At 43.5% G+C, this 19,291-nt stretch overlaps 1 protein-coding gene across 1 annotated transcript; it reads right to left on the reverse strand.

Annotated features, from left to right (window-relative positions):
* Window positions 1–269: 269 nt before the first annotated feature.
* Window positions 270–16,907, reverse strand: tysnd1 (trypsin like peroxisomal matrix peptidase 1). The gene is made up of 4 exons (XM_063070580.1): window positions 15,605–16,907; window positions 5,816–5,946; window positions 2,428–2,613; window positions 270–1,298 (listed from the first exon to the last, which is right to left on the reverse strand). The coding sequence occupies exons 1-4, from the start codon at window positions 16,792–16,794 to the stop codon at window positions 1,081–1,083; spliced, it is 1,725 nt and encodes a 574-aa protein (XP_062926650.1). The 5' UTR covers window positions 16,795–16,907; the 3' UTR covers window positions 270–1,080.
* Between the last annotated feature and the right edge of the window lie 2,384 nt (window positions 16,908–19,291).

Below are 19,291 nucleotides of genomic sequence, written 5' to 3' on the forward strand. Positions count from 1 at the left end.
TTGGGATCCCCTGTCCTTGATAGAGTCCCAGCACAACCAATGCAAATCTTACTGGTATGTTTTATTCACTTATATTTGTTTCAGTTAGGAAGCTGGATGTTCATTATCAGTAAGTAGTTATTATGATTGGGACCCTGCTCATCAACTCCTCTCTTTTAGCTGGGTCATGTGATCAGCAGGACTGTTGTGCCACTTTAAGTCCCCTCCTGACAAAGACAGATTGTCACAATAATTACTTAGAATCCAAGCAACAAGATTTAAGTCACATTAAAAACCAAACTTTAATCTGTTCCTAACTATGAACCCAACATTGGCATATATATGCATTCATTACTGTTATTACATGGAATATTCCCAAATTCCTTAGATTTGGGACAAGTTGCAACCATTGAGCTTCAATTTCAAAGTTCAAAGAACATTTCTTTATCAAAGTAAGTATATACTTTACGCAACCTTGAGATTCACCTCCTTACGGGCAGCCATAAAACAAAAAAACCCAACAGAACCCATTAAGAAGACCGTCAAACACATAATGTACAGAAAAAACAAATCACGTAAACAATAAAAGTAAGCACATAACATTCAGAACTGAAGTTGTTCACAAAAGTGAGTCCACAGCCACGACGCCAGTTCATCACTGCAGCTGGTCCAGGAGCCTGTTAGTTGCAGGCCACAGCCTCAATTCAGCACAGAAATGAGTAAACCCCGACAATGTGACCTTTTCAATCTGGCCTGGTGCTTAAATCGATCAAACATCAGCTTGTTCCTCATTCTTGGGCCTGGGCTCTGCCACCGTGATTCTGCTGCATTGAACTGCCTCAAGTCGGCTCCTGTGGCCAAACACTTGCTGGTTCCCTGCTCTCGGGACCCGGCCTGACCGCCTTGATTCAGTCTGTACAGATGGTGCAAAAGCTCGACTCTGAAACGGAAGTTACAGGCTATTAATTGCAGTGATCATTTTTGAGATAACAGCAGATAGAGTCAAAAGGAAACTCCTCCCAGCTTCAGGTCTCCTGGATTTAAGTCCCCTCTGCTCCTGGTACCATCAGCAATGAGTGACCAAACAGGAAAAAGCCAGAGTTACAGTTTGCTCCTCCTAGGGCTTGAAGTTCTGTCCTGGAGTGTCCAAAGTGCGTGGAGTTGCTTGTTTTCTTTGTTCAGTCCCTCAAAGACCGTGGCATCGTTCGTTCGGCAGTAGGTGGACAGAAAAGGATGCAGGACTGTGATTGGAAGGCTGAAGTTTAGGTGGGGGTAGGTGGCTCCCCTGGAGTTATTTCGGGCATTGCTGGAAACAATCCCTGCAGGGAGAAACATTGCAAGTTTAACACTGATACATTAGTGTTAAGGACGATCACTAAATATCTTAACAGAATCTCCCTGCGTGGAGACAAAAGGGTGAACGTACAGCAAATTCCAAGGCAATCTGATGTTAAGTATTTTCCAAAACAATAATGTGATTCAGGATGTTCCAAAAGGCTTCACAACCAAGGAGGCTCTCCTTGTAATGTGGAAGTCACTGCAGGACTAGTATGTGTCCAGCTCAAGAAGCAAGCAGGAAAAATCATTCAGGACACTACACACCTTTTGCCTTTTCTAAAAGCTCTCTTCTGGAAAGGGTTATAGGGCTATTGAAATAAAAATCTCATGGCACCTTAAAAATTTCATCTCCCAGGCAGTTAATCTGATCAGCCATTCCGGTTAGCCCCCTCACCCCCTCTATTACCTCAGTCACTGCTCTGCACTGTAAAAACTTTAAGCCAGTATTTATAATGCTGCCTACATTGCAAATACACGATGGCATTTATACACATTTTATTGCATATCCGTGCTATAACTTCTATATTTAATATAATTATTTCTTCTTTATCATTGTTGAATGCTGCTTTTGTTGCATGTTGTGCCAACACATGACACTAAATTCCCAATACATGTAAATGTTTATGGTGAAAAAGTTAATCCATGAAAATGTGGCGGTAGCTTGTCATGCACACTGCACAGTAAAAACAAAAGCTCTTCAGCCCACTGAGTATGTGGCAACCCTTAAGCATCCATCTAATTTAATCCTATTTTATTACCCTCAACATTCTTCTCAGATTCCCTGGATTCTAACATTGGTCCACTCATTAGGGGTAGTGTAGAAAGGCAAATTAGGGGTTAGGGGTTTTCTTCAACCCCTAAGCACTATAGGAAGATCTTGCAAACCCCACGTCAATAGGCACTGAAGTTTCACCAGCTGTGCCAATATGCACAAAGCAAGCTCCCTTGACAGCAATCACCATTTATTTTGGTGCTTTTGTTGAGGGGTAAGTACTGCCCAAGACAGCCTGGAGAACCACCAACCCTGCTCTCCATAGCACATCCAACCTCTCCACCCTACCCTGTAAATAGCTGACCTCCTCAATGAAACTCCAAACACAGACCACCTACCCAGTAACTCTCCACTTCCGGTTCGAAAGACAGGTCCGCCACTAGCCCCAGCGTGAACAGCGCAGGTGGTCTGGAGCATTACGGGTTGGTCCTCCATAGTGACCACAGCAGACAGAATCCCCGCTGTCACCGAGGGCCCACACACACGGCCAAACACGCCATAGCCGATTACACAGACGTCCTCTCCTGCAGAAAGCAGCACATAAATTCACTTGAAGTATCACATCACATTTGAAAAAAGTGACCATGAGTTTGATTATATGTTAGAGTGTGGCACAGAGTCCATCTTTCCTTACACTTGAATGAGATTTCTGCCCTTTCCAACGTCCAAGCCATTATGATATGGCCCTTTGTTGTCTTATTCTGTTTCCTACTTTACAAAAGTAATTCCACTGCAAAAGTACTTCAATGTTATAAGACCCTTTAAGATGCCTTGGCAATGTAAAGGGAACAACAAGAAGTTGCATTTAATACTTTATTTGGGCACCCGTCAAGAGCATTAGTGAAGAAAATCTTACATTAAACCAAATAAAGAAATATTAGTCAGGCGACCAGAAGCTTGTTTACTAAGATAGATTAAAGATAAGCTTTGTCACACGCACACTGAAACTGCGAAACATACAGTGAAATGTGTTGTTTGCCTCAACTGGTCCAAAGGTATGCTGGGAGCAGCTCGCAAGTATCACCATGCTTTTGGTGCCAACGTAGCATGCGCACAATTTACTAACCCTAACCTTTGAAATGCAGGAGGAAGCCCAGGGGAAACTCATGCGGTCACGTTGAGAATGTACAAACTCCTTAAAGAGAGTGGCAGGATTGAACCCCAACCACTGGCACGGTAAAGGCTTATGCTAACTGCTACGCTGCTGTTAAAGAGCACCCCAAAATGAAAGTAAGGTAGAAACTCAGAGAGCAGAAGGATGGTAGGGGCAGAATTTGTGATGGGGCTGAAGACAACAGCTTTGGTCTTCCGGTCATTGCTTTGAAGGAAGTTTCTCCTCACCCGTGGAAAAGAAGAACTTTTTCGCCCACATTCTCAAGGTTCTGAGAAAAGTGTACACTATGGACCTTTGAGAGACCATGGTTCTGAGAGAAGTGCACACTACAGACCATTGACAACTGCAGGAGGCTTTCACGGCTATGCTTCAGTTAAATACAAAATGTAACTGCTCCAAGAGAGACGATAATAGGTGCAAGAATATGTCACCTGGCCCCCTTGAGTCTGCTGCACCATTCGTCAAGGTAATGGCTAGCCTTCTTGAAGGATGAAGGATGTCAAAGCTTTGGAGAGGGAGCAGAAGCAATTCACCAGGATGATGCTTGGATTCGAGAGCATGCACTATAAAAAGAGGTTGGATAAACTTGGTTTGTTTTCTCCACAGCAACGGAGGATGAGGGGAGAACTGATAGAGATCTCTAAGATTATGAGAGACATAAATAGAGTGGACAGCCAGTATTTTTCCCCAGGGTTGAAATGTCTAATACTAGAAAGCATGCATTTAAAATGAGAGGGGGTAAATTCAAAGGCGGAGTTTTATTACACAGAGAGTGGTCGGTGCCATTTTGTGTGTGCTGCTCTGGATTTACAGCATCTGTAGAATCTGCTGTGTTTACAAAGAGGAGAACCTCTCTGCCCTACAATATCACTATATACCCAGTGACCACTTTATAGGTATACCTGCTCGTTAATGCAAATATCTAATCAGCCAATCATACAGCAGCAAGTCAATGGATAAAAGCATGCAAGCATGGTCAAGAAATTCAGTTGTTGTTCGGACCAAAACATAAAAATGGGGAAGAAATGTGACGTAAGTGACTTTGACCGTGGAATGATTGTTGGTGCCAGACCAACAATGAGTACCTCGGAAACTGTTCGTCTTGTGGGATTTTCACCCACAACAGTCTCTAGGGTTTACAGAGAATGGTGTGGAAAAGAACAAAAAAAAACACCCAGGGAACAGCAGTTCTGTGGGCAAATATGTCTTTTTAATGACAGATGTCAGAGGAAAATGGCCAAATTGACAGGAAGGCGACATTAACTCAAATAACCACGTGTTACAACAGTGGTGTGCAGAACAGCATCTCTGACTGCACAGCATGCAGAAACTTGAAGCAGATGGGCTACAGCAGCAGAAGACCATGAACATGCAATGGCAATGTTAGACTGGTATTGTTCGAAGACGAGAGCAACTTCTGCTTCTCTGTTTTAATTTGGATTCCCAGCAGCTGTTATTTTTGTCTTGATTCCTGACTGTTGATACCTTAATCCCCACAGCAGACACAGAGGCTTATATTTATGCTGAATTTGCAGTAGGATTTACGATTCTGTGCAGCTTTTTTGAACTGAAATTGTGTTATGACTACGCCTAATCAATATGAAGTATGTCAGGTTTTTAATGCTTCAATTTGTTTCATATTATCATCTTTCTCACTAAAAAATACAGATTGTCAAAGTCAAGCACAAACATTTCCAGAATGCCAGAAGACTTTTTCCATGCATCAGTCCCTTGCTTTGCTCTAAAAAGTGGCCACTAACCTGTTAATAAAAGTAAAAATTTAACCAGTAATGTACGTTCCTCTGTGTCAATGGGTCCTCACACTGTGAAATGGAGATAAGCTTTTATCAACTGTTGCTGGATGGCTTTGTTCCCTGTTAGCTACATCGCAATATCTGACCCATCAGCACATTTACTCAAAGGGGGTTGGCAGTTTCACAATCAGTAGTTAAGTGTGCTAACTTTGTGAAACATGAGATTATACGCAACTAGGAGAAAGTTAAGAGTAATTCAGTCAACATGTAGCAGGTTTGATAAATGGTATTTTAGATAGAAACCTCGTAAGCCACATCCTTGACTTTTATACCTTCAAATCAAACTCCATCCATACAACAGTTGTTGAAGTAGGAAGAATTTAAAAATAAGATGGTAATAAAACTATAGCTTGAAGAATTTGCAGACACTTTGCAGGAAAGATTTTAAAAATTTCAAGTGCTTCATAATTGAGTTCACCACATTAAGAGTTCAATGTAAATGCTAGCATATGGGACTCATTGCCTTAAGTGTAGTGGAAATAAAATAACCAAGGCTTGCAAAAGGGAGCTGGATAGGGGAAATAACTTGCAGGGGTATGGGGAAAGAATATATGAATATGACTAAAGGATTTGGACAACTATGAGCCATCATGACACACACTTGATGGTCTAAATGGCTTCCTTCTAGGCTCTACTGATTCTATGAAAGTTGTTGAAAATTAAATGAATTTCTAATACTGTATATACTTCTTTATACCGTCCTCTTAAGTGAGAATATTTGGTTCAAAATGTAATTTTTGTTTTTGAATTATATCCATTAAGTTAGCTTCCTTGAGTTAACCCTTGATCAATCCTTACCCATCTTAAAATCAGAAGCAATAGTGGGTATTTCAATCAATGAGTGATCTTCTTCCAGTTCCACCACTGCCACATCGTAGGCTGAATTTTTCTTTGTGGCAAACACCACTCTTCCCTTTAACACAAGGTAGCTGTTCAAAGTTCAAAGTAAATTTATTATCGAAGTACATAAATGTCTCCATATACAACCCCGAGATTCATTTTCTTGTGGGCATTCACAGTAGAATCAATGAAAAAATACACACAAAGACTAACAAACAACCATTCTTACTACGGGTGTAACCAGAAATGCACACAATATTTCAGATATTCCAAGGACTCACACAGCTGTAATGTGATGCCCCAACTCCTGTAGTCCATGCCTGGCTGACGAAGACAAGCATGCCATATGCTTTATTTACCACCTTGTCTACTGAATCACCACTTTCCAGGAATCTTGTACTTGTCCCCCCCAAGGTCTCTCTGTTCTCCGTCCCCAGGGCACAACCGTTCACTGTGGAGAGCTGCAACACTGAAATTGTGCTTTGTTTGCTGATGTTTACTGAACATAAGACATAGAAGCAGAAGTAGGCTATTTGGCTCATTGAGCCTGCTCCATCTTTCCAACATGGCTGATTCATTATCCCTTTCAACCCCATACTCCTGCCTTCTCCCCAAAACCTCTGACGCCTTGGCTAATCAAGAATCTATCAATCTCTGCTTTAAATATGCCCAATGAGTTTACCTCTACAGCTGTCTGTGGCAATGAATTCCACAGATTCACTACTCTCTGGCTAAAGAAGTTCAATTTCACCTCTGTTCTAAATGGGCATCCCTCTGTTCTGAGGCTGTGCCCTCTGGTCCTAGAATCACCCACTACATGAAACATTCCCTCTACATCCACTCCATCTAGGGCTTTCATAGGTTTGATAGGTTTCATTTAGATCTTTCCTCATTCTCCAGCGAGTACAGGCCCAGAGCCATCAAACACTCCTCAGATGTTTACCCTTCCATTCCAGGAATCCTTCTCATGAACCTCCTCTGGATCCTCACTAATGCCAGAATATTTTTCTTAGATAAGGGGCCCAAAACTGCTCACGATACTCCAAGTGCTGCCTGACCAATACCTTATAAAAGCTCAGTGTTATGTCCTTAGCAGATACCTGTGCAGAAAGCTAAAATTCTCCAACAGCTCCAAAATTTTGAGCTCAGCCACAACTTTGCTCCCTTCCTAACTCTCTCTGCCCCTTTCATCCATCCTGTGCCTGTCGACCTGTGACGGCTCCCAATCTGTCACTACATTAGTTTTAAAATACACATCCTTTGAAGAATGACAGAATCTAACAGCGAGAGGCATGGTGACATAGCAGTTAGCCTAATGCTACTATAGCACCAACAACCTGGGATTCAATCCCGTCGCTGTCTGTAAGGAGTTTGTACATTCTCCCTGTTACCGCACGTTTTCTCCTCGTGCTCCAGTTTCCTCCAACATTCCAATTACGTACAGGTTAGTAGGTTAATTGGGCTGTGCATGCTCATTGGGCCAGAAAGGCCTTGTTACCATGCTGTATCTCCAAGTAATAAAATATTAAGACTGGACCATACTGCTCCTCAAACCCGTTCCACAATTTAATGGGATCATGCTGAACCTGTATTACTTGCCTCCACTAACTTGCCTCTCTCTGTTTCAGCATCTCCCCCTCCTCCAAACCTAAATCCTCTACCTATTGTATATCCCCAATCATGGTCACTCCAGTACTGCCTCATATGAGTACACCGGCCAAGACGTTAAGCTCTAGAAGTGCCATCCACCGCCCACCCCCACTTCAGATGTCACTGGCTTTCTCCCATTTTCCCTGCCTAAAATAAACTCCTGTGAATCAACCAAAATGGCCAAGCATTTGGGCACTTGCTACACTGCAGATACCGTAAGTGGAACTTCCATATAACCATATAACAATTACAGCACGGAAACAGGCCATCTCGGCCCTTCTAGTCCATGCCGAACTCCTACTCTCACCTAGGTCCACCGACCTGCACTCGGTCCATATCCCTCCATTCCTATCTATCTATCCAATTTAACTTTAAACGACAACATCGAACCTGCCTCAACCACTTCTGCTGGAAGCTCGTTCCACACAGCTATCACTCTCTGAGTAAAGAAGTTCCCCCTCATGTTACCCCTAAACTTTTGCCCTTTAACTCTCAACTTATGTCCTCTTGTTTGAATATTCCCCACTCTCAATGGAAAAAGCCTATCCACACCAACTCTATCAATCCCCCTCATAATTTTAAACACCTCTATCAAGTCCTCTCTCAACCTTCTACGCTCCAAAGAATAAAGACCTAACTTGTTCAACCTTTCTCTGTAACTTAGGAGATGAAACCCAGGCAACATTTTAGTAAACCTCCTCTGTACTCTCTCAATTTTATTGACATCTTTCCTATAATTCGGTGACCAGAACTGTACACAATACTCCAAATTTGGCCTTACCAATGACTTTAAGTATGCCCAATGAGGCATATTTAACTTGCAGAGGCCAAACATTTTAACTTCCATTCCCAGTCCCGTTCTGACATGTCGGTCCATGACCTCATCTTGTGACATAATCAGGCTACCCTCGGGGTGGAAGCAACACCTTATAATACCATAATACATAGAAAGCAGAATTATGCCATTTGGCCCATCATGTCTGCTCTGCCATTTCATCATGGCTGATCCATTTCTCTCTCAACCCCGTTCTCCTGCCTTTTCCCGATAAGATCATATGCCATAGGAACAGAATTAGGCCATTTGGCCCATCAAGTCTGCTCTGCCATTCAATCATGGCTGATCCTTTTTTCCCCTCCTCAGCCCCACTCCCCAGCCTTGTCCCTGTAATCTCTGGTGCCATGTCCAATCAAGAACCTATCAATCTCTGCCTTAAATATACCCAATAACCTGACCTCCACCAGCTGCCTGTGGTAATACATTCCACAAATTCACCACCCCCTGGCTAAAGAAATTTCTCCACATCTCTGTTTTAAATATATGCCCCTCTATCCTGAGGGTGTGCCCTCTTGTCCTAAACTCCCCCACCACTGGAAACATCCTTTCCACATCTACTATGTCTAGGCCTTTCAACATTCGAAAGGTTTCAATGAGATCCCCCCTCATCCTTTAAATTCCAGCGAGTACAGACCCCAGAGCGATCAAACGTTCCTCGTATAATAACCCTTTCATTCCCAGAATCATCCCTGTGAACCTCCTCTGAAACCTCTCCAATGCCAGCACATCTTTTCTTAGATGAGGAGCCCAAACCTGTTCACAACACTCAAGTGCCTTATAAAGCCTCAGCATCACATCCCTGCTCTTGTATCCTAAACTTTTTAAATGAATGCTACCATTGCATTTGTCTTCCTCACCACTGACTCTACCTGCAAGTTAACCTGTAGGGTGTTCAGAACAAGGACTCACAAGTCTTTTTGCGTCTCAGGTTTTTGGATTTTCTCCCCAGTTAGAAAATAGTCTGCATATTTATTTCTACTACCAAAGTGCATGACCATGCATTTTCCAACATTGTATTTCATTTGCCGCTTTCTTGCCCATTCTCCTAATCTGTCTAAATCTTTCTGCAGCCTTCTTGTTTCCTCAACACGACCTGCCCCTCCACCAATCTTTGTATCATCTGCAAACTTGGCAACAAAGCCCTCTATTCCATCATCTAAATCATTAATATACAGCGTAAAAAGAAGCAGTCCCAACATCGACCCCTGCAGAACACCACTAGTCACTGGCAGCCAAGCAGAAAAGGATCCTTTTATTCCCACTTGCTGCCTCCTACCAGTCAGCCAATGCTCTAACCATGCCAGTAATTTTCCTGTAATACCATGGACTCTTAACTTGGTAAGCAGCCTCATGTGTGGCACCTTGTCAAAGGCCCTCTCAAAGTCCAAAGATACACCATTCACTGCATCCCCTTTAGCTATCCCCCTCAAAGATTTCCAACAGGTTCGTCAGGCAAGATTTTCCCTAAAGGAAACCTTACTGACTTTGTCCTATCTTATCCTGTGTCACCAAGTACTCCATAACCTCATCCTTAACAACTGACTCCAACATCTTTCCAATCAAAAAGGCTAACTGGTTTATAATTTCCTTTCTGCTGCCTTCCTCCTTTCTTAGAATGGAGAGACATCTGCAATTTTCCAGTCCCCTGGCACCATGCCAGAGTCCAATGATTTTTGAAAGATCATTACTAATGCTTCCACAATCTCTACCATTACCTCTTTCAGAACCTAGGGTGCAGTTTGTCTGGTCTGGGTGACTTATGTACCCTTAGGTCTTTCAGTTCTTTGAGCACCTTCTCCCTTGTAATAGTAACCGTATTCACTTCTCTTCCTTCATACCTTTCAACATCTGGCACACTGCTAGTGTCTTTCATAGTGAAGACTAATGCAAAATACTCATTTAGTTCATCTGCCATCTCCTAGTCCCTCGTTATTATTTCTCTGGCCTCATTTTCTAGCAGTCCTCTCATCTCTCATTTATTTTTACTTACTTAAAAAAGCTTTTACTATCCACTTTGATATTGTTTGCTAGTTTGCTTTCAGATTTCATCTTTTCCCTCCTAATGATTCTTTTAGTTGCTCTCTGTCGGGTTTTAAAAGCTTCCCAATCATCTGTCTTCCCACTAATTTTTGCTTTGTTGTATGCCCTCTCTTTTGCTTTTACATTAGCCTTAACTTCCCTTGTCAGCCACGGTTGTACTATTTTGCCATTTGAATATTTCCTTGTTTTAGGAATACATCTATCCTGCACCTTCCTCATTTTTTTCCAGAAACTCTTGCCATTGCTTCTCTGCTGTCATCCCTGCCTGTATCTCCTTCCAATTTACTTTGGCCAGCTCCTCTCTCATATCACTGTAACTTCCTTTACTCCACTGAAATACTGCTACGTCAGAGTTCACTTTCTCCCTATCAAATTTCAAGTTGAACTCAATCATATTGTGATCACGGCCTCATAATGGTTTTTTCCCATAAGCTCCCTAATCACCTCTGGTTCATTGCATAACACCCAATCCAGTACAGTTGATCCTCTTGTAGGTTCAACGACAAACTGCTCTAAAAAGCCATCTCATAGGCATTCAACAAACTCACTCTCTTGAGATCCATTTCCAACCTGATTTTCTCAATCAACCTGTAATTTGAAATCTCTCATGACTATCATATCATTGCCCCTTTGACATGCCTTTTCTAATTTCTGTTCTAATCTGTGGTCCACATCCCAGCTACTGTTGGGAGGCCTCTATATAATCTCACACTCTGACTAATCAAGAACCTATGAACCTCTGCTTTAAATGCACTGGGTGACATGTCCTCCACAGCCGCCTGTGGCAACGAATTCCAGAGATTCACCACCCTTTGGTACAGAACCCCCTCATCTTTGTTCTAAATGGACGTCACTATTTTGAGGCTGTGCCCTCTGATCCTAGCTTCCCCACCAAGAGAAATATCCTCTTCACATCCACTCTATCTAGGCCTTTCAACATTTGTTAGATTTCAATGAGATCCTCCTGCCCTCTGATTCTTCTAAATTCTAAATTCTAAATTCCAGTGAGTCAGAGCCTCAATTGCTGATAAACCTTTCAGTCCCAGAATCATTCTCATGAATCTCCTCCAATGACAGCTCATTCTTTCTTAAATAAGAGGTCCAAAACCATTCATAATACTCCAAGTGAGGCCTCAGCGGTGCCTTATACAGCCTCAGCATTACACCTTTGCTTTTATATTCTAGTCCTCTTGAAAAGAATGCTAACATTGCATTCGCCTTCCTCACCACCAATTCAACCTTCAGTTTAACCTTTAGGGAATCCTTCACCAGGGCTCCTAAATTCTTTTGCAGCAATAGATTTTTGAATTTTCTCCATGTTTATAAAGTATTCCTTCTACCAAAGTGTATGACCATACACTTCCTGACCCTGCATTCCATCTGCCACTTATTTGCCCATTTTCCCAATCTGTCTAAGTCCTTCTGCACCCTCTCTGCTTCCTCAACACCACTTGCCCCTCCACCTATCTTTGTATTGTCCACAAATTTGGCAACAAAGCCATCAATTCCATCATCCAAATCGTTGGCATACAATGTATAAAGAAGTGGACCCAACAGAGACTCCTGTGAAACACCACTAGTCACTGGCAGCCAACCAGAATAGGCCCCCTTCATTCCCACTCTTTGCCTCCTGCCAATCAGTCCCTGCTTTATCCATGCTAGAATCTTTCCTGTAATACCCTGGGCTCTTATCTTGTTAAGCAACCTCAAGTGTGGCACCTTGTCAAAGGCTTCCTGAAAATCCAGAACATCAACTGATTCTCCTTTGTCTATCCTACTTGTTATTCCTTCAAAGTATTCCAACGAGGCTAGAATAATGCCTGTCCAGATATGCAAACAAGATTAAGAATACTCCATCTGGGTAGCCTCTAACCTGATGGCGTGAATATTGATTTCTCCTTTTGGTAAAAAAATGTTTCCCTTCTCCTTCCCTCTTCTTCTATTCTATTCCCCACTTTGGCCTCTTACCTCTTCTCACCTGCCTATCACCTCCCTTGGGTCCCCTTCCCTTTCTGCTACAATCCTCTCTCTTCTCCTATCAGATTCCATCCTCTCCAGCCCTTTACCTTTTCCACCTACCTAGCTTTACCCATCACTTTCTAGCTATCCTCCTATTCATCCCCCCGCCTTTTTATTCTGGCATCTTCCCCCTTTCTTTCCGCTTATGAAGAAGGGTCTGGGCCCAACAACCGCTTATTCATTTCCTTGGATGCTGCCTGATCTGCTGAGTTCCTCCAGCATTTTGTGTGTGTTGCTTTGGATTTCCATCTACAGAATTTCTCATATTTATACTACATCCTTACTCGGTTAATTTTTACTAGAAAGTTCAACAATAAAATAACCTTTTCAGGCAAAATAGTCCGCAATGATATTGATCCTCCACACAAGCCTATCTTACCTCGCAAGAATCTGTTGGGGGAACTAACCGGGTCAAGCAGCATCTGAGAGAGGGAAGGAATTGTTCACATTTTGGGTTAAAACTCTGCATCAGTCCTGAAGTAGAGTTTTGATCCGAAATTGATTGTCTATTGCTTCAGACTCCAGCAGTGTTGTGTATGTCTTCCTCCCCAGCATTACCTTCCATACGAGCCAATTCAAGTACACATCTGGCTTTCCTTTAAATATACTGTATTTATACCAGTTTAACCAATTGTTGGGCTAATTTTTGTGGTACTAATGATGCAAAATGATATTGGAAAATGTTCCTGTGAGAAGCCTTGGGACGGTTTATCATATTGAATGTGTTATATGTGTAAGCATATATAAGACCTATTTACAGTATCTATTGCAATCTTAATAAAGTCCCAAAGTACTTTGTCAACAATGAATTATTCTTAGCTATTGTGCCTGTTGAACAGTAAAATAATTTAATAATGAGGTGAACATGCAGATAATCTGTTCCTTATAATGGAGTTGGTTAAGGATATTGTGCTGGCCAGGACACCAGATGTACCTTAAACAAAACTCAGGAATTTTTGACATTGACCTGAGACAGGATTAATGTCTTAACCAAACAACAGATATTTTCCACAACACAGATTTCCCTCAGAATGTTATTAGAGGATCAGGCTACCATCATGGGGACAGTTGTGTGTCTGTGCTCTACTGGGGAGTCTCACCACCAGGAGCCTACAGTAGAAATTCAGGCGCAAACAACAGGAATTCTGCAGATGCTGGAAATTCAAGCAACACACATCAAAGTTGCTGGTGAACGCAGCAGGCCAGGCAGCATCTATAGGAAGAGGCGCAGTCGACGTTTCAGGCCGAGACCCTTCGTCAGGACTAACTGAAGGAAGAGTGAGTAAGGGATTTGGAGGGTCTCGGCCTGAAACATCGACTGCGCCTCTTCCTATAGATGCTGCCTGGCCTGCTGCGTTCACCAGCAACTTTGATGTGTGTTGTTAGTAGAAATTCAGGCCCTCATTTCCTTTTATGATCAGACCATTGCTTTGGATTCAAGTCAAGTTCAGCCTCTTCCTCCTTAGCCTTTGCCTCTTCCACCTATCACCTTGTCGCCTCTCACAGAATTCCTTCTCAACCCCCTCTCCAATCCAGTTACTTTTCCGTTCTCACCTGGACTCACCTATTTCCTGCCAACCTGTGCTCCACCGCCTCCCACTATCTTTTTCATTCTGGCTTCTGCCCTCTTCCTTTCCAATTCTGATGAAGGACCTCAGCCTGAAAAGTCAACTGCTCATTTCCCTGCTTGGATGCTGCCTGACCTACTGTGCTCATCTGGCATTTTGTTGTGTCCTGAGGCCGAGTTTATTGTCGTATTCATCAGTCAGTGAGGTAGAGGAAGCAAAGAAAAACTTGCTTCCAATAGCATCATAGGTATGTACTGGAGGTACGATCAAGATTCAAGGTTGTGCAATGTCATTTCCTATAGGCAAATGTACGGAGAATGAAATAATCGTTACTCCTGATCTGATCCAGCACAAAAAAAACCACAATAAACAGAAATACGTAAGATAGCATACAATCAATCTATATCTATATAAAATGACTCTAGGATGTACATAAGGTGACGTGACAGGAAATTATAAAGTAGTGGTGGAGATGTTGATCAGTCTTATTGCTTGTGGAAAGTAACTGTTTTTGAGTCTGGCATTGATGCTACATAACCTCCTCTCTGATGGGCAAACAGTCCATGAGCAGGGTGTGTGGGATCCTTCACGACCCTTTTCTGCTACATTTCTGTATGGATGTCCTTGTTGGCGGTTAGACTGGTGCCGGTGATGCGTCAACACACAGAATATAAGTGACACAAAAATAGTAAGACTGTGAAGAGAGAAAAAGTGTTCAAAGACAAGACCTTAATAGAAAAAAAGACATTCAGAGACAGATCCATTGTAGTACCAGGCAGTCTATAGTGCTCCATTGGTGAGTTAGGTTTAGGGTTGTGTGTAGATTGGTTCAAGAACCTGATAGCTGTAAGAAAGTAGCTATTCCTGAACCTGGAGATGTGGCACCTGTGTATCTCCACTCAGGTACGTAATGTGACTCCCGTCTACCCTCCCTAGCTGGGGTCCTTTCAAATAGCGTGGATACATATGTCTGCTCAGAAGCTTGGAGCACTCTGCGATGTTCAGATTGTGCACATGTGGTCGTCAAGAACAAATGCAAAATTGCTCTTCATTTCTAGTCAATAGCAAACGTTCTCCACACTGTGACAATGCACAGTTCCACATAGCCATTGCAGACCTACCTCTGATAAAATCTTGACCTGAAAGGAGCAAATCATTCCCTCAGAGGGCTGATGTCTAAGTCCTGGGGGTTGGAGGGGGTGTGAGTGAGAGAGAGAGTGAGAGTGAGAGAGAGAGATGGATGGATGGATGCCTTGCTGTTGTTATTTTGTCCTGCTGTTTTTGTAGTTGCTTCTGTTGTTCCACTGAACATTGTGGGTATGCTATGTTGGCAACAGAATGTGTAGCGACCCTTGTGGACTGCCATCAGGACAGAATCACGGAGAGAGATTCAGATTTAAATTCACTTATTTATCAAGTACATCAAAACATCCACTGAAATCTGTCGTTTGCATTACCAACCAACATAATCCTTACGCTGGTAATGCAAACGACAGATTTCACTGGATGCTTTGATGTACTTGATAAATAAGGGAATAAGTAAATCTGAATCACTCTCCATGATTCTGTACTGATGAACTTCCCCAGCATTTTGTACTATTACTTCAGAATTTCAGAACTTTGGATAAGTCTTACCCATTCGAGCCCGACTGTATTTTCACTCTGACAGATGGCGCTTGGTTTAACACGTGTCTACACGTGACGATCAGTCTCGGGCTGACAAGCACACCAGATCCCCAAACTCTGTTGGACTCTAGGAGGGCTACAGAGCCAAGCAGCTGAGTTAAGCCCTGACTCCCTAAGGCAGTCAGAGATGGAGGACCAAGAATCTCGAATCCATTCATAATTCTTCCAATGGCCTCCAAAATGCAAGTCACAGAGCAGACCAAGGTCAGCCCAACCCACTCATTGGCTTTCCAGCACAGAGGTGCTACAATCAAACCTGCTAGATAGTACAGATCCTGGGATATGATGTAGGTGCCACCTCCTTCCGTACCTGGTAAACACCGGGCATCTGTTAAAATCATAGCATTCCTCTCTCCTGCCAGGTTACTCACAATCCCCTTACTGAATGTGTTCATGAAGATCTCGTTGCAGAAGGAAGCAAAGGGTGATGCACAACAGAAGAGGGGCTGGCCTTTCATTAGACACTCGCTCCTCACGTACAGGAGGGTCTCTCCCCAAACGACGGTGTCCCCGCCTACCCAGCCAGGGCACCGCAGCAGGGCAAACCAGGCCAGATCCAGAGGGTCAGCCCGAAGCTCCTCTTCATTGTCTTCACCATAGAAATGCCACTTGTCAGATTTGTTAAACAAGGTTTGGAAGATGTCTCGAAATTCTGGGCATGGGAACATCATTAGCATCTCAGCCTGGCTGCAACTCTGGGCCTTGACCAGGCCGTCAGTCAATGAAGGGCATTTTGGGCTGTAATCCAAATGAGGAGACTCTGACTGGGGAGCTTGGGCGCCTGCATGGTGGGTAGCTAAGGGCAACCGAGGCTGGGGTTGGGTCCTGGGCATGGCTCCTGGGAACTGTATTTGGATCTGTAGATTGGGGTGGAACGCTCCAGGAAGCAGGAAGGGCTGGAGATTAGGATCTTGCTGTGCCTGTCGGAGGAAGGGGAAGAAGATCTGACCGTGGCAGAGGACCAAGCCCCGCTTTCGGTCGAGAAGAAGGCCACTGCAGCCCCAGGATTCGTCCCGATGAGGCTCCGCCGCCGAGGTGCCGGGGAGGCGGCTCTCTTCCACCGCGGCCCGCAGCCCGTCGCCCCCGCTCCGCAGCGAGGCGGAGACGACGCAGCTGCAGCGCTCCGGGGCCGGGGCCATCACTGCAAAGAGCAAGGTGGCTGCCTTATAGCACGGAGAGTTTCCACACCGCTCCGAGGACCTTTGCAAAACCTCATCTCTAACCCGGAAGCGATGCGCTTGGCATCACATGTCAGCAGCTGGAGGTCAGTGAACGCCGGAGTTTTCATTATTGTATTTTGCTGACCTTCCGCCTGCTCACCGGGTTGCACGATGTACAGCACAGAAAGAGCCCATGAATCTGTCTGTTCAAGCGACTTGTCGCAATTCCATTTAATGCAACCCCTCGATTCAGTTTTATTTCCTCATTTTTTTTAAACCGAAGCTCTAATGCATGAATGGTAATTTTAAACGCGGGCACCGACCATCAAGTACCGACCCACACTAATCCTAGAGCTACACTAATCCCATTTTATTCTCCCCATACTCCCATCACCGCCACCCCTCCCAGGTTCTATCTCTCACTCACACCTTCGAGGAGGCTACTGTTAAACAGGATTAAAATTTCAACAGTAATACCTCACCAGGGACTATCCCACTCTTCCTCGCTATTGTACCCTGCCACCATTTATGGGCCCAGTTAGATTGAGAAACGCTAAATCCAGTTATCGTAGAGTAATAAGAACAAAAAAATGTCCTTTGTTCATTGACTGCACTGAAAAATCAACCACCCATTGACACTAACCTTTCGTCAACCCCTACTCTCACCTACACTCTGAGCAATTAACTACCAATCTGCCTGTTCTTGGGACATTGGAGGTAACCCGAGCACCCGGATTCACAGTCACTGGGAGAACATGCAAACTCCGCTCAGACAGGGCACCAGGTCAGGAGTGAACTCGCTGACTCGAGCTGCTAAGGCAGCAGCTCAGCTGACTGTGTCACTGTGCTGCCCCCTACGGAGCAGTACCCCTTAGCACCGCATGGATCGGTTTAATTATGATCAGTTTACTCCTCACTTCTGCAGTAGAATTTCGTGCAAGATCCCACACACAAGTCGCCAGAACGACATTGATATAGTCTTATGCTTATTTTTTGATGAGTATATGGGGATTGAACAGAGTTTAGAAGGGTGGGATGTCATAGAAAAAGCATCCAGTCTTTGGCAAAGTTTAAACTGTATATTCCCATCGACCTGCTCTGGGACCATAGCCCTCCATACTCCTACGTTTATGTACCTATCCAAACTTCCCTGAAACATTGAAATAGATCTCGCAAAGCACTTAAGCTGAGTGAAGAAGCTTCCCCACATGTTCCTCTTAAACTTTTCAGAATACACCCTTAACCCATGACCTCTAGTTGTAGTCCTACCCAACCCCAATGGAAAAAGCCTGCTTGCATTTACCCTATCTATACCCCTCATAATTTTGTATACCTCTATCAAATTTCCTCTCTATCTTCTACATTCCAAGGAATAAAGTCCTAATCTATTCAATCATTCCTCCGGATCTGGCAATATCCTTGTAAATTTTCTCTGTATTCTTTCAACATAATTTACATCTTTCCTGTAGATAGGTAAACAAATCTGCAGATAATACTCCAAATTAGGCCTTGCTAACATCTTATATAACCTCAACATAACACCCTGTACTCAATACATTGATGTATGAAGGCCAATGTGCCAAAAGCTTTCTTTACAACCCTATCTACCTGTAACACTACTTTCAATAAACTGTGGGCCTGTATTCCCAGATCCCTTTGTTCTTCCTCAGTGTCCTACCATTCACTGTGTAAGACCTACCCTGGTTGGTCCTACTGAAATGAAACACCTCACAGTTGTCTGCATTAAATTTCACCTGCCATTTTTCAGCCCATTTTTACAGCTGATGCAGATCCCTTTGCAAGCCAAGATAGCCTTCCTCACTGTTCACTACACCCTCAGTCTTGGTGTCATCCGCTGATCCAGTTATCCACATTAGCATCCAGATCATTGACACAGCTGGCAAACAACAATGGACCCAATGCTGATCCTTGCAGCAATTCACTAGTCAAAGTCCTGCAGTTAAAGAGGCAGCCATATACTACCATCTTCTGGCTTCTCCCACAAAGCCGATGTCTAATCCAATTTACTACCGCATCTTGAATACTGAGCGACTGAACCTCTTTGTCCAACCTCCCATGCAGGACCTCCTCAAATGCCGTGCTAAAGCCCAGATAAACACCACCCACTTTGCTGGTAACTTCCTCAAAAAACTATATAAGATTGGTTAGACAATGAACATACAATATCCTGTGGATCTTGACAGGGTGGATGTCGAGAGGGTGTTTGATCATGTGGAACGAGATCAAGGCAATAAACAAAACTTTCAGAGTATCAGGGGTCCTTGGAACCTTCTGCCGAAGAGCGCAGTGGTAAATTGGTAAATTGGTTTATTATTGTCACATGTGCGGCGAAAAACTTGTCTTGCACACCTTTAATACGTTTCAATTCATTACAACAGTGCACTGAGGGAGTTCAATGGAAAACAAAAGAGTGTGGAATAAAATGTTACAGTTACAGTAAAAGTGCAGTGCAGGC

The sequence above is a fragment of the Mobula hypostoma genome, chromosome 18 (genome assembly GCF_963921235.1).
Source record: "Mobula hypostoma chromosome 18, sMobHyp1.1, whole genome shotgun sequence".
NCBI classification, from domain to species: domain Eukaryota; kingdom Metazoa; phylum Chordata; class Chondrichthyes; order Myliobatiformes; family Myliobatidae; genus Mobula; species Mobula hypostoma.